The sequence below is a fragment of the Apteryx rowi genome, unplaced genomic scaffold (genome assembly GCF_003343035.1).
Source record: "Apteryx rowi isolate R43461 unplaced genomic scaffold, aptRow1 scaffold_253, whole genome shotgun sequence".
Taxonomy (NCBI): domain Eukaryota; kingdom Metazoa; phylum Chordata; class Aves; order Apterygiformes; family Apterygidae; genus Apteryx; species Apteryx rowi.
The window spans coordinates 179,449-195,992 of NW_020448897.1; the positions used below are offsets into that span (position 1 = coordinate 179,449).

The window sequence follows — 16,544 nt, forward strand, 5'->3', positions numbered from 1 at the left end:
GCGGGGAGCGGTGGCAGCGCCGGCTCCCTGCGGGGAAAGGCGCCCTTCGGGAGCGCCGCATCCGCACCAGCTGCGAGGAAGAAATTTCGCTGCAGCGGCTGCTGGAGTTTGAACGGCACAAAGAAAAGCTGGGAAACAAATATAACGCGGCTTAACTTTCCCCGTGCGCTGTTGGCGTAAATTCACAGGAGGAGATGAAATAAAGCAGCGCTCTGGAGCAGCGATAGACTTCAGAGCACCCAGACTGGAAACGCGGCACACGGGGATTTTCCCCCTGGGCCCGTAGGAAGGTCATTAAACCTTGGGACAAACCAAAGCCAAACAAACAAAATAAACAAATCCCGCGGGCATGAATACAGATCACCTTCCTCCACCCTCCCGAAATATCTCAAACTCGTACCTCTAACTAGGATCCTTCTGCAATAGTCCGGATCAGCCGAACTAGGTTTACTTTTATTACAATCTTCCGTAGCTGCAGAGGCAGAAAAAGTCCCTTGCTGATCCTTCAAAAAAGAAGTAGAAATATTTCCTTCAGGCCCTTTGCTTTCTTTGACCTCTTTATGTCCATTCTTCGAAACCCGGTTAGCTTCAGTCTCTGAACTGCATCTAACGTCCATTTTGTCTTGTTTCCCAAACATGTAGTGCAATAAAAAAAAAAAAAAAAAAAGGAGGAGAAGACGACGACGAAGTCTGTGCTGGATATTGCACGGCTTAGGGTCAGGTCGGTGGGGATCTGTAAAGCACCTTGAGTAAAGAAGGTCGGGTTTTATCCCACTGGAAAAGCAGCGGCTTCTTCAGTCCCAGCGTCCTAATGTGACTGTCCAGCTTCCCAGAGCGCCCAGTGATCAGGTACTCAACAGTACAACTCTAAAATGATTTAATGTCTGCCTTATTACAGAGACATGTAGTTGTTAGACACACAGAGGGACGCGCACTCGCTGTTTCAATTGATTACGGGTAATTTTGCAGCCTCCACATTTAGGTTACCTCATGAATACACTAAATTGTTTGGATAATATATCAGATCGTAATGGATGGTTTGTGTGCTTGTCCCCAATCAAGTAGAGTTTAGCCAGTGAATAAACTGAAATGATTGGTCTTGCTTTCAGGAAACACACAATCAAAAGACTGAGACTTCCAAAAAAAAAAAAAAAAAGGAGAGAGAGAGAGAAAAGGGGGGGAGAGAGAGGGGGGAAAAAAAAAACTTTTGACAAGATTCACCCTGAATTGTTAGCACCATTAGCAGCCATTATTAACTTTCTTCAGTATGCCTTTGACCTCCCGATTATATAGTGGCTTTCTCCAAAGCACGCCAAATAAATCTGAATAAAGCTGCTAGGAAGGGGTGGAAAAATGTAGTTGTAGGAGAAAAGAAAAACCCACCCTGAATTCTAAACAAACAAACAGATCACCAGCACGCACATATACGAAAAGTTCTTCCTTTAAGAAAATTTGTTCAAACAAGTAGGGTATTTTGGCCAGCAGAAAACCTCTCTAACACATCTCCCCACAGACAGCCATCTTAAACTCCTACCTCTCCTTATTTCAGTCCAGATACTTGCTTTTTGTGCCTCTCCCTCTGTGTGTGTGCGTGTGTGTATGTGCATGTATGTGTGCTAATTCTGCACCTTCACAAACACTGAACCTATTCGCAGAGCCTGCTCATTGAAAAAAAAAAGCCAGCTTTGTGTGCAGTAGATCCAGGAGGGGGGAGAAAGAGGGGGAGAAAGAGAGAGAGAGAGAGAGAGATATAGCCCATGAAAAATCTCAACTGCGTGATCCACTAACGGGGAAGAAAGTTTTACTCTAGCTATTTCATTGTCTCTGCTACAATATCTTTGAGAACCGCAACAGCCAGTAATCCAATAAGACCATTGATTAGGCTACAATGATTCAATTCAGGCAAATGGCCTTGTGCAAAGAGCATGCTCCAGTCCTTCTTGTCACCTTGCAGGGCAGAAGCCCTCTTCATGCTGCTCTCCTTATTCATTCCTTTATGGGAAATGTAGAGCAAAAGGAGTGAAAGATGGCAATTATCTAATTGGACTATTAACAAACAATTCTCTGAGTGTGGCTGTCTGGCAGTGGTTCTTGGGTGAGGTGAAAGGCCACATGTTGCACTGGCCCCATTCACAAAGAGTTTAGGGGCCTGAGAGAGAGAGAAAGAATTTTCCCTGAGAATTTTTCACACAAACCCTGGAGTATCCATCAGGCATGCTCCTCTCTGCCTCATCCTCTGCCTGGTAGGGCTGCTGCCTGGGAATTTTACCCACCTGAAACAGGCTGGGGGAGCCATCCAGACGTTTTATTGCGGAATATCACCAGTCAAAATTAGAATGCAGGGCCCTTCCCAGTGCTGTGCACTGCAGCTGCTCGGCCCCACAGGACCATTCTGCTCCCATTTAAGGGCTAACAGCCTTCACCTCACAGGCCCTGCTCTTTGTCCAAGCCAGCGTAACCAAGTGAAGGATCCAGCACCGTGCAATAGGTGTAAATGGGGATTCCAAGCAGAAAAGAAAAAACAGAACAGAACAGGAAAGGAAAGGAAAGGAAAGGAAAGGAAAGGAAAGGAAAGGAAAGGGAAAAAGGAAAGGAAAGGAAAGGAAAGGAAAGGAAAGGAAAGGAAAGGGAAAAAGGAAAGGAAAGGAAAGGAAAGGAAAGGGAAAAAGGAAAGGAAAGGAAAGGAAAGGAAAGGAAAGGAAAGGAAAGGAAAGGAAAGGGAAAAAGGAAAGAAAAAGAGAAAAATGAAACAGAAAGAAAAAGAGAAAAAGGAAAAGGAAATAAAAGAACAGACTGTTCACAAACATCGCAGAGGACAGGTCCCTTAACACTTTTCCACAAATCACAAAATAATTTATTTTTACTATTATTCTCTGAAAAGTCAACTTCAGATTGAGAAGGTGCCGCTGCATTCTTAATCAGTCCCTGTCCTTCCATATATGTTTAAACATATCACTGGATACGGAATAATACGGACCAGCTTTTATTTCTCCTTACAGCAATTGTAGCTCAGCAATCTCTGGTGGTTTGTTGTTATTAGTTACTACTTGTATGGCAGTCATACCCAGAGGCCCCAAATAAAGCACAGCCCCACTCTGCAAGGCTCCATGCAGATATAGAGAGAGGGTAGAATGAGTTCATTTCTTCCACGAATTTGCAATGTTGTATGAAAGCCTGTTGTGTGAAGGGATGCTAATAAAACAGTACATTTAAGAGAGACTTGGTCATTTCAGGGGAGGTGCAACAAGTGGATGGAGATTAGGAAGAACATCTACATGTAGCTGAAGGCTTGCAGTTAGCAGGTGGTAAGCTTCGTGTCTGTGATGTACATAAATGTGTGTGTGTGTGTGTGCGTGTGTGTATGTATAGGCAAGGTAGTATCAACAGTCCTGGCTGGACATATTTGTTTAATGCTAAACAAAACAAAGTTCTGTTTCAAACATTTTTATTTAACAATTTTTTTTTAGACAAAATAGGCATAATGATTTCCATAAAAGGTCTGCTGTGAAACAGAGAGAGCAATTAAATTATATTTGTATAGGTGTGTGGGAGTATGTATGACATTTCTCCCCATGTTTTTCATTATGGTAGTGTCTGGGCATATATGCCATAATAATAAACATGCAGCTATTGAACTCAATTACACTGTTTGAAGCAGAATATCTGGTATTAAACCATTGCATTCGTGTGATATTCCTCGGGCTTTTTTTTTTGCAATGAGGACCTGATTCAAAGTCTAGTGAAGTCCAGGGGAATTCTGTCCTATGTGTAGTGTCTTAATGACAGCATTACAAATCCCATTTTTTCCATAGAAATCAGTGCTATAAAAAGGCTTTCCCCTATTAGATCAATTAAATTTTCTTTCATACATTATGAGCACACAGCACTGTTGAGGATCTGGAAATTCAAGTGACAAGTCTAATCCTGCAGCAAACTTGTGGTGAGCAGACAATTTCATCTCCATGCAGCTCAGTTACTTTAATTAATGTCCACTCATCTGCAACAAATGGCAAAATCCAGAACAGCATTTGGAATTCAAATACCTATGAGGTCGACATTTTCACTAGTCTAGTAGTCAAGAAACTTCCTTTCCCCTATTTTCATTTATTTTTTCACTAATAGACTTAAAATAAAACATTGTTCTGTATTATGTTCTTTCAAGACTTGAAATAAGGGTCTTTACTGTTTCCTTCTTACTGTCATAACTCCAGGAATCTCCATAGCTTCAGCACACTGAAGTCTGCACTGATGTGCCACTGGATAAGAAGATTTAGGGACAGACCCTATTATCTCTTTTGCTTTAAAAAAGTATTTAAAAATGACTTAGCACGTTGCACATGTACTCACTGATTGTACTTTGCTATGTATCTTGTTACTTTTCAGAAGCAGTTTTATTCACTTTGTATTACTGATTGTTCTCAAATCCTTTTCTGTATTACAGAAACTATGAAAAAATATATACCTTATTATAAAATTGCATATGGTTTAAGAAAAAAAAGTGTGTTTCTCAGTGATTGCCATTATTTTTATTATATTTGTCCCTATTTCACAATCTTTTACTGAATGGGTATGGAAAAAACATAATTGCTATTACTTCCTAAACTGTTCTTTGTCAATGAAATATTTCTGTCATGAATGCTATTTAGGGTGTCACATGATCAAGCTGGTTGTTGCAATCTGAAAATGATGCTAAGTTGCTATTGAGCTTCAGTGCATATGCCTGAAGTTAAAAGATTCAGCAAAAGGATCCTGTATTTACTTTACTTAATTTACTGTATAGCATGGATTCCTATCCAAATAATATTTCCTAAGAGTACAAGCTTTTGTCCACTTGAAGAGCCTGGTATTGTTCTCCTTTGCCATCCTTGCACTACAGAGTCATCCTAATAGATTTTTTTGTGGTGGGAGTTTACAGGTCTCAGCTGAAGAGGATAATGGAGCCAGCACAGCACTCACGAGGACTTAAAAAAGGTAGGTTAGGTTAAATATCTAATAACCTGGTGTGCCGTCTGTGATAGGAACCCATTACTGGTTAGTAGGGGAGAGTGTAAGAAGAGAAGTACTCCCCCAGCACACTGCCAGCGCTGAGCCAAAAATTCATGACTCAGAGATCTTCTGAGTCAGAAGAGGTATCTTATGTTTAATGGCCCTAAAAAGATTTTTCTTCCATTAATTTGCCTAATCAGTTTTGATTCTGATTATTTGCTTTTGAACTTCCAGATACATTTGCAAACAGTTGGCTGCTAGTTAAATTTTTTGGATGCATGTTCAGCACAGGGGAAATGAACTGGTACCTTGGGCCCTGAACACTTTCTAGTTATTTCCAATTAACAGAAAATATGGTAGAGTTACCCATAATGATATATATTTGCGGAAGTGTCAGGGAATTTCCTATCCCACTTCCAACACCCTTGATCATTGTGAAAGGCAAATGAAGGAGAAACAGGAATAAAAACTAATTACTAGTGCAAATACACTAGTGTTTCTAGTGGACGGAAAGTTTACACCCAGTGTGAGCAACGCTTTCTGTGTGCTGAGAAGATTGTCTTCTTGAAGACAAGAGCTTCACCAGAAGGTTATTCTTCTTGCATACAGGTTCCAGTGCTGTGCTAATCACCATGAATTCTGAGTGACTTCCTGAATCCCGTTGTACAGCCTAATTAACAGCTGTGTTGTTCTTGCACACATTGTTCCTCCCATTCCTAGGGAGAAAATTGCCATACAATTTAAGCTGTACTCTGGAAATTTCAACATATAGATAGTACTGTGTATTCAGGGGACATGTAAGAGGAATGTATTATACCTGTAGTAGAAGATGGTCCTTTGTTCTAGAGGGAATTGGCTCCATCTCCTGGAAGTGATCCTAGAAAAGGCTCCACTTCTCACATACGTGAGCTGTATTGTTAAAGAACAAGACCATGTCTTCATTCAGAAGCTTTATACCATCTTTGAAGAAAAGGACTGAAGTCTTTGATTCAGCAGTCTGGGTGAAGTGAAGAATAGGGCTGTTATGTTCATGGTAACCTACATGCGTAGAAAGAATACTGATTTCCCTTTCCCAAGGATTAATTTCCCAGGTATATTCATATTGTTCAGTGGCATGTGGGTTCCTGTACCACAATGCAAAGGATATCACGTGGTGTGTTTTATATGAAATTAGTGTTACACCTGCACAAGAATTCTAACAGGTGCCACAGCAAGAGAAAGACAATTTTATTTTATCTTATAAGTAGGCAACTTCATAAAAAACAGATCTTGAAAGAAATCCATCGATATGAAGTGGGGATATAGCTCAGCTTCCAAATAAGCTTCATCAGCTCTTATATGGGCACTATGTCCATCATGCTGGTGCCCTCTATATTCCTCTCTAAGCAAACATTCTCCAAGACAACCATTTAAGCCAGATGACCATATCCAGACAACATCTATGTAAAATAAAGTAGCATATCCAGAAAATATTTGTTATTCCTTATACCATTCACACTCCTGTGCTTTTCTGTCCAGATTCACTCCTGCTTGCTAGCCTGATGCAGAATACAGAACTAAATGCTTCTTAATTTTTCTGCATACTTTGCCACTAATTGCAGTATTGTCTCTTCCAGATATTAGACTGAGCTTATTAGCAGGAATCAGCAGTGTTGTTCTGGAGGCCAGTAATAATGAGCATGGGTATCACATGTGTATCATGATTAAACACGTTTTGGTCATTATGAGCTGCTCCTTAGAGTTATCAATCTGGACAGTAGATTAATGCAAAGCCTCATTGCCTGTATCATGCCCATGGCATATGTGAGCCATCTGAACAATGGCGAGATAGAACAGTGAGGCATGATTCTTTTCATAAGGGAAAACTGTAAATTAAGAGGAAATACTATTTATTTCCTGACTGCAGATTGAAGGCTTAAATTCTCTGGTTTCAGTCTCAGCTGTGTCCCTGTCTCCTGTAACCAGCAGCACCTGAACACTCAAACTTCCTCTGCCTTCATTTCACCCTCTGCTAACAAGGGTATTGGCTTCATTAACTTTCCTTGAGCATTCATGAGTATTTACCATCTCAAAAACTGTTAGTGCATGAACCTTTACTGTTGGTGCCAAAGCTCTTACAAAGTCATTCATCCCCATTGTAAATGCCAGCAAGCTGGAAGCTTTGAACAGCCCAAGAGCAGTTTGCAAAGGTGATGTGGTCCTGGGCAGCAGGTGTGATCTGTACCCTTTTTAATACTTGAATTTTAACATTGAAGATTTATTCTGAATGAAAAGCAAAACTTTTGCCATATTTTGGATTAGAACAGCTGAGAGCAACCCAATTTCAATTCTTGTTCTGACCCAACTGGACCAGACCCAACAGAAAACATGTCTCAAACACTCGTAACCATGGTCCCAAAGGGCTGGAGGAAGGCTACACGGGGTAGTCTTATCAAACAGTGTCTGCTCTCTAAGTGCCATCTAATAATTAGAATGATTTGAGAGAACAGAAGCTTTCTCCTCACTCTGGAGTGGGATAAACTCTGCCATCATCCAAAGGTCAGTAGGATATGGTAACCAGTAGACCTGGTGAAAATTTTCTTGAAATTACACATTTTGATTTTTTGTTACTGTTTTTGCTTTATTATCAAGTCCTTCTTCCATGTGAAAATGGGAAATTTCAACAAAAACAACTAGAACAATCCATAAACAAAATCAAATCTGTTTTAGAAAAGTTTGTCTATACTTTTGGCTATATCCAACCAACAAGAAGGCTGATTTATAGGTTCCTGAACCATTAGGGCTTGAAGGTTGGCGCATATCTTAAAGAGAAATGTGACCACCTTTAAAGTAAACTTTTGGGCTGAATCTTTAGCTTGGATACTGGGAGGATTTTGTTACCTGAAATATAGTAATCTTTTAAATGGACACCTGAAATGATAGTTCAATATACTTCCTAACACTTTGTCAAGAAAAATGATGGAAAAGATAGCAAGAGCAGCTATCAATGCAGTTTGCTTTATTAAAACCTGTAGTAGATTGTGGGTGGATTTAGGGTTACTTCACTTTATGAGGGCTACTTTACCTGATGAATTTAAACACACTGGGAGACTGAGCATCACGATGGCAGACAACTCTGAACATGTCTAAATGCAAGGTAATGCACATCATCAGTGATTAGCTATGTAGCTCAAATGATCTGGAAAGCTTTGAATTTGCAGGACCCTCTGAGGAAAAAGAACCGGCACCAGGAGTCATCAGTGTCTGATTCACCTCTGTCTATAACAACAGCTTAAAAAATAAAGAGATCATTTGGATTTATTAACTAAAAACAGAGCAGTAAGCCAAAAATATCAGGATAACACAGAATTACGCTATAGATCCACATTATCTCTGTGTTCTTTTTTTGTCCTTTTATCTCATGAGTTATGCAGCAGAGTCCAAAAATGTACAAGAAATGATAGTGAAAATGATTACAGAGCTGATAGGATTCATATATAAGAGACGGTAAAGTCTAGAATTATTATGCTCAGAAGTATAGGATCAGACTAGAGTTGATTGTGGCAGTCAGTATTCTAAAGAAGATAGCATCGGACTTTCTTTTCATTTTATCATGTGATATGAGAACAAATGTCAGATTAAATTAAAAAGCAGCAAATTTAGGATGAAAAGTAAATGCCCAGACACATGTCTCATCACCTACGGGAGTTACTACTGCCAAAGGTTACTGAGGCAAATACTGTGGCTTGTTTTTAAAATGGATTGGACATTGTTAGGATTATTTCATTATACAAGGTTGAAAACAGTGATCAGCACGATTGGATCTTACACCTCAGGCCGGAAACTGCATGAAGGAGCAATATAGAAGCAGAGGTGCATCAGTTTGGGGTTTTAGTTTGTTCTTCTCTTAAGCATCACAAGTAGGATGTTCTATAATGTATTAGAAAGACTGATGGAACTGTAAAGAAAAACACTAGATTAGTACTTTTCAGATAGCAGTTAATAGCTGTTTGCTCCATCACTTGTGCCTGGGAAAAAAAGCAAGACTGTGGTGGATTGAAGAGGCAAGCCGTCTGGCATAACCACATCAAAGAGGAGGTGGGAATACACTTAATGAAGCCATTTTGTCTTAGGTGTCCCTTCTGCTATCAGAAGTGTCTGAAAGCACACACCTTTAGCTTTAGTGCCCCCCCCTCCTTTTTTTAGTGGGCGTGGCAAAGGTGTAGGGTTTAATAGCTCCAAAATATGCTCCTACCGAGACCATGGAGGCTTCTTCAGTAGTTCTGTGCAGGCTGGGACTTTGGAAAGAGAAGGGGGCAGGACGTATCCAGTATACTGTGAGGTTAGGAAAGCAAACTGTCTTCTGCTAGTACATGACCCAAGACTTGGAGGACAGCCCAGCATGATGTATAACAAGTTACATTTTGTGATGTAAAGTCTGTTGAAGCCTGGAGCACGGGAAGACGCCTTGCGACTGTGCTTTGTGTTTCCATAGAGCTGAGGAAAGAATAAAGAGCACACAAGTGAAGCAAAGGTTCAGCTGTAGAGACCCTTTCCAGTTCAGAAAAATGCACAACTCCAAGAACTGATTCTAAGCTTTTCTATAGAGATGCAGTGCTGCTGGTGTTATTAAAATTGCTCTCAATTTAGATTACTGTCAGATCAGAGTCAATTCCAATGAAAGATCAGATAGAAAACCTGCTGTTTGGTTAGTATGAAGCTGTTCCATGCAATTTTTGTCTCAGTTTTATTTGTGTGTGTGTGTTACACCTTCATTTACTTCTAATGGAGAGCAGAATTGGACCTTTCAGTGTCTAACTGTCTCTCTTTATCACTGAAACTAATTCATTCTTGTGTTGGCAGAGCTCCTACTACTGTCAATGGGAATTATGCACCCTGAATGAAGGAGAATGAGGCCATAGCCGTTTAAGAATTATGCTATTAAGACAGCACAATGTGTTTTATTTTTTATATAGAACATTACACGTGAAGAGTCAAAAACACTTTCCAGAGAAATGGGATAATAGACTATACTTCACAGAGTTGTTTGGAGTGGTGCTCCGATTCAGAAGGAAAAGGACAAATGACTGTACAGTTGTAGAGAGAGAAGCAGAAAAGTTGGACCTTCAAAGCAATAAAGAAGCCAGCAAGTTTCCTGACAAAACAGATATGGCGAAGAGGACATGAAAATATGAGCTGCTGAAAAGAGCTAAATGTTAGCTGGACAAAATCAACAAGATTTCACAGAACTTCAGGTCAGAGTAATCCATTAAATCTTCTTTCTGCCTGTCACAGATTGGTGCTTATCCTTGGACTCAGCACCGTAGGTCAGTTGCCATTTATATAGTACATATTTTATCCCTGTTATCTTTCGGGTCCAAATGCTGGTGTCATGTCAAGACATAAGATAGGCTGGTGAAACTCTGCGTGGCACAGCCACCTGCAGAATGGGCCAGCGCAGCACCCTGCCGGCATTGGAAGAACAGGAGATGGTGAGGGGAGCAAAGCAGGGTTGTGTTGTCCTATGGTTTTTTTTGTAAAGACTTTGCACTTCTGGAAAAGAGCATCACTCATCAATTCAAGTTTGTTGATAATGCCTTATTGGCTGGTTGCTGCTAGTTAGACTGCAAATCTGAGTATAATGAATGGCCATGCACTATGTTACGTGAAGGCTGCTTGACGTGAATCGTTGCTTCCTTATCTGATCCAGCGTCTTTTGTTGAGCTGCATGGGAAGGCACAAGCACTAGTTCTTTCAGGCAAGTGAATGCCACATCTGGACTTCTTTTCGTTTCATTATGTTCCTAACCTTTGTGTACCTCTCTCTCATCCATTTCTTTTTTAAATGGATAAATCCAGTTGTCTGAAATCTAACAGGAATAGAAGGGACATGTGTTTGCATTACAGTGATTTCCATGCCCACAGCTTGTGCAGTGGGATGTGAGCCCACTTTCTGGCAGCCTGCTCAAGTACTGTCAGTGTGACAGAAATAGCACTGTGCTCAGACAAAGATCAGAGGCCTTGTGAGCTGCAGGGTAAAAATGTTGTGGTGACCCATACTGAGTTTGCTATGTCTACCTGAGATACATCTACATAAGCTGCAGTTACTGAAGTAAGTGAAATTAGATGAGCCCAAAAGCTGCCTCTTCCTCTAGGAAAAATGTCTCAGGAGGAGCTGGAAATGCAACATCTCCTGTATCTCCCAGCCTTCCTTCCACCTGATTGCTTCCCAGACAGGTGAGCTGGGTGAGCATGCATGGCTGGGTGCTAACACTTTTGCTTTAGAGGGTGCTTTTTAACTGTGTTTGAAACCCTGCCTATGGCATGGCAGGTAGGCTGTTCAACAGCAGGCAGCGTGGACACAGCCAAAGGATTTTTTGGAGCAGATGACATAAGTCTCCAAGCAAAACAGCCCAAAACCTAGTCATAGAAAGGGCCATAGAGATGATTGTCTCAAACACCCCCTCCCAATGCTGTGTTAGAAAGCCTTGCCCTGCTTAGTTTAATTGACTAGGATGATTTTGCTGCTACCACTTCAGTTAGAATTCAGTCATACAGGATAATAGGACTCATTCTCAGAAATGCTAAGAAATATTTATGCAAAGTTGCCCTTTGATTAATTTGATCCCTGTGGCATGTGGGCAAGTCAAAGAAAAATATTTTGTCTCAGCAGATTTGGCATCAATAATCTCTTTCACATTTATTTTTTTTTCCATGAAAGAAGCTTTCAGCATTTGCTATTATCAAACCACTGTCCAAACATTAAGTAGGCACCTGCAGTGAGGTAAAGGAAATGTTAATGGTCTTCATTTTTTGCAGAGGTGAGATGGAGCACAGATATGTGAAGAGACTTGCCTAAAGTGAGATATTGAACTTGTAACAGTGCTATATAAAATGTTTAAAGTCTCCTATTGAAATGAAATGCAAATAAAACATACAGAGTCCCAATACAGCAAAACACTTAAGTACGTGTTTATCTTTAAACGCATCTGGAGCCCCATTGACTTTGATAGGACTACTCATACTGCTTAAAGATAAGCCTGCTTTTGTTGGATCATGGCCCTGAGGACTTAAGTTCTGCGGGAATCATTTTCATGCTTTCCAGAAAGGGCTTTAAATCACTTTTGTTGAAGGAGAGGTAACTGATTGGATGTAAACATATCTAACACCAACAGACCAAGATTAACTTTTATGCTGAGCCACTTGACACATCTCTAGAAATTACTTACTGTGGAAGTTTGGTTCTTAAAGAAAATAACGATCCAATTATTTTTAAATGAAATAGAGCTGTAGGAGAACCTTGATACCCCCACATGGGAATTTTGTAGAAAAAAATGAGAAGACAGACATAGCCATGTTAAAGGGAATGCGGTGTGCGCTTCTGAAGGCTGTGAGAGTTAGGCGAATTATTAGATTTCAGCACTGGAAAGGAGAAGCAGTGTGGTACATAATAGCACTTTGACAGATAGTTCTCCGTTGGTGTTGCTGGTTTGAAGGTGATGCTCTGAGATCAGCAAAACAGATGGGCATCAGGGCAATGTGGACTTAAATAATAACAGTTTGCTTTAATACAATACCTTTCATCTGAGTGTGTTAAAAAATCTAATCTGAAGACCTTGAAATCAAAGGAAATGCTCTCACTGACTTGAAAGATCTTTGCCTCAAGCCCTGCACTACTAATCTTGCTATGCTCACACACGTATTCAGGTCTGTTCACAACCGGCAGATAGGGTCCTGCGAGTCCCTGTTGAGCATGCACAGATGCCAGGGTTAGGGTCTTGCCCCTGCCCATTGCCCCACATTGAAGAAAAAAAATGCAGAAAGTGTGTCTGCCCCAAAGTTTTTGCACATCTTCCCTTCTTTCCGGTCCACTGCAGCTGTGTGGCTCCGCCAGTGCCTCCAGGCCTGTGCAGCACGTGCAGAGGGCACCAAGCAGAGCCTCCCCCCACGGGGGCCTCCCGCACCCCCATGGGGCACAGCAAGGGGATTTGCTTTCCAAGTCAGTCTCAGGACCGCAATGCAGGTACAGCCCACATGCTTAAACTTAACTCCTTCCCAGTGGTGCTTAAAATAACAACAATAAAGAGGATTTTTTTTTAAAGAACAGAACCGCTAATACTTCATGAAAACATTGCTTTTTGAACATTGCACCTATGCCTTGTGCCTTATCCAGAGTCTAGGTCAGAAAAGCAGTGGGAAATGCAATATAAGAAAACCCTACCATCTGGGCCGAACACAGCAATATAGCATCGCTTTAGCAGTAATGACAATGGGGAAGGAACAGAATGTTGTCAAGGGATAATGGTGTCCTGCTGGTAGATAAATATGAAAGCAAAAGCAGAGACTTTTATAAAATAAACAAGCATCAGGGCAAGATGAGACATTTATTACAGCACAGGAAATAGTGATCTTGAACAATGGTCCATTCCAGTTACTCTCATTGTTATAGAAATAAGTGATGTAATGAATGCTTTGTCTCATGTATGTTTTATTGTTTCTCAGGCAATTACTGGACTGTATTCAGTTTAGCCTAGAGGAGAGAATTGCATGTCACCTAATCAGAGCACAGCTTATGGGGGCAAGAGACATGCTTGTTTCTTGTCTAAATTTGCGTAATTCTGACCCCCAAGAAAAGTGATAAGCCACAATATGTCATGCTTACATATGATGTAAGTAGGCCATAGGTTCTCATGTGATAGAAAGGTAGACTGCAGCTGCAGCATGGCGAACATCACCTTGGGGCAGAGCCTGTTTCAGCAGTACCTTCATCCCACCCTTGCACATTGTCCCACCATGGCTGCTTTGCCCAGTGGTGCCAGCATAAGCATTGGGTAGCTATGTAATGAAGCAGACAGGACAAAACAGTCCCCAGAAATGGTTCTTTTCCCCCCAGATATACTGTGTCCCCCCAGAACACTACATCTGTGTTGTTCCAGCTGCACAGATGGGGTGCAGTGGGGGGATGAGTGAAGAGGATTTATGTGGATGTTGGAGAAGGAGATAGGAGCTCCCTAAGCCAGGACTTCTGCCAAGGAAAGGATAAGTGGGGCTGTACCCTCAGGCTCAAAGAACATAAAATTACATTGTGAATGTGACATTAAATTCACTAACCTGACACAGAAAGCTCCCATATGCTGCCATACTGTAGATTTGTTCTCTATGGGCTAAATCTGGTGTAAATGTTTCATAGAGAAAACAGCACTGAATGAATATCAGAGCCTAATCAAAGAAAATTCCAACTACTTCTATCATTTTAGAGAAACAAAAATGGAAGAAAGATTATGCTTCAGGTCAAAAATGTGCTAAATGGGAGAAACAGAGCAGAATTTGGACATAATTAAGTAGTCAACCTCCTGTCTGGAATGAGGACCAAGCTGAACCTTGCACTCTTTTATTAACCTTTGGGGTGGGGGAGAGAAAGACATTTAAAGTGTGGCAGGGTCATGGTGACAGGTGTACAGATGAAGAAGACAGAACACATATTTAAGCTGTCAGAGTGTTGTGTGACTTAAAGCTATGGGATAAAATAAAATCAAAAGAAAGAAAATATAGTTGACCATCATAAAACATTATTTAGCAACTTTTCTTATATTTTCTCTCTTTTCTGAACTGCCTCATGCTGCTCAAGACCTCCAGCCTCACAAGACTGGAAAGTAATTCTCATGGATTGTTTTTAAATTTAAAACTGGACTGAAAAATGTAAGAAAATATTACTGAGTGAGGATAGATTAGATAGCCTAATAGACCATTTTCCTCTCTAATTTCCATTAAACTGATTAGTTGAAATGGTGCTTGCAGCATATCAGTGACAAAACACTGAAAACATAGTAATATGGTGGAATCAACATCTCAAAATAATGTTTGTAATAATAACTGATAAAAATCCATCTCAGGTATTTATGTATATTTACATAACTCTAGTTAGTGTCTGAGTGAATCACAATCTTTAGTGTATGTATCTTGCAACACTCCTCAGAATAAGGGATTCATATAATCTTTTTAGAAGAAAAGGAGCAGATATAAACAGGGATTTGGTTGCCCGGTGTACAAGGGCAATCAAAAAAATTAATCTGAATTAACTGAAACAGGAGTTTAATTTGTATCCTTCTGCCAAGTTACATTTTGCATAAATTCCATTCCGAAGGAAAGTGTCTTCCACTGAGTGCAGAGTATTTGACTTTCACTGTGTACCTGTTGGCATCAATATCCATTACCAGTTTAGAATGGATTAGTTGCACTGTCCAGCAATTATTAAATAGAGAATGTGTGTATTTTTCTGTGTTCATGGTTTGATGGGCAAGCTGCCAAGCATTTCAGAATTAACTACACCAAAAGATCATCTCATCTACAGTTGGGAGAACAGAATTAGCAGAGCTCGATTTGGTTGCTCAGTCCAGTCTTGAGGAACGATAACTAATTTGGTATAACTAGGATGACACAACTAGGATGCCATAACTGGCATAACTGAGCTTCGGGTCAGACCAAGGGCCATCTAGCCCAGAAGCAGGTGTCTGATTAGAATATTAAATAGATCACATATGAAAAGTTTTACTAACAGTTTTAGAAGGCAGCAGTGGTTTCAAATTTTTTTTTTTTTTTTTTTTTTTTTTTTTTAGGTGGAGACGTTTAAATATCTGCCACATAATAAGCAGCTAGTTTAAATTCACCCCGAGCCCCACAATTATTCAGGTACCCCCACATACACACACACTGGCAAAAACATCTGTTCCTCTCCCTGAATCATGTTGAATTAGACACTAATCAAAGGCTTGAGAGCTATTTTTAAGAAACTGTTTCATTAGGAAACTGGTGCTTGATGCCTATTATTTGTAGTTGTATTTTAATCTGGCGTAAGCTAGACCCAGAAAAAACGGACTTAGTAAAAAGAGAGAAAGAAAGAAAGAAAAGTAAACAGAAAGCTCTTCCGAAATCTGGGCGAGGCTGACGCCTAAGACTAACGTCGCCGTCTCCCAGCTGCTGCGGGGGCAGGGAGCGAGCCCCGGGGCTGCGCCCGCCCCTCCGCGGCCCTGCGCGGGGAGCCGCTCCGCGGGGCGAGGGGCTGCCGCGTCCCGGCACGGCCCGCAGCTCCCTCCCGGCCCCGCTGCCGGCCGGCCGGCCGGGGCACGTGGCGCGGGCCGGGAAGCCGCAGGTGGGGCTGCCGCGGCAGCACCCCGACCTCTCCTCCGCCCCTCCGCAGCGCAGCGGCCCGGGGCCCCGCGGAACACCCTCGCCAGGGCGGCGATTTGTCTGCACGGGCACGTTGCTGCGGGAGCAGTTGGAGACAACACCGAAGCCCCGGCTGGGGCGGGCGTGTGCGCGATGCCTCGCCCGGCTCCGTGCCCACGAGAGAGGGGCGAAGAGGCCGCGCTCGGGCGGGGGGAGCCGGCGGCAGCTCCTGCTCCCTCACTTCCCCGGACCAAGCGCCTAACTGACAGCGGAGGCGAGCAGGTAGGGGAAGGCGATACCCTGCTGCACCGACACCCTCCGGCTGACCTGGACCTCAGCCGGAGCCCCAGGGCCGCCCTCCCCTCCTCGCGGGGACTGGCGTGGCCTCGCCCGGCCCCTGCGCAGCCCTCCTGC

General features: G+C 41.9%; 1 protein-coding gene across 1 annotated transcript in view; it reads right to left on the reverse strand.

Moving 5' to 3' along the window:
• VAX1 (ventral anterior homeobox 1) overlaps positions 1-638 on the reverse strand; it is a 4,876-nt gene extending 4,238 nt beyond the window's left edge. The window contains exon 1 of the mRNA XM_026067057.1: positions 401-638. Within this exon, the coding sequence (XP_025922842.1) occupies positions 401-638 (238 nt within the window). The remainder of the gene's footprint in view (positions 1-400) is intronic.
• Positions 639-16,544: the final 15,906 nt, after the last annotated feature.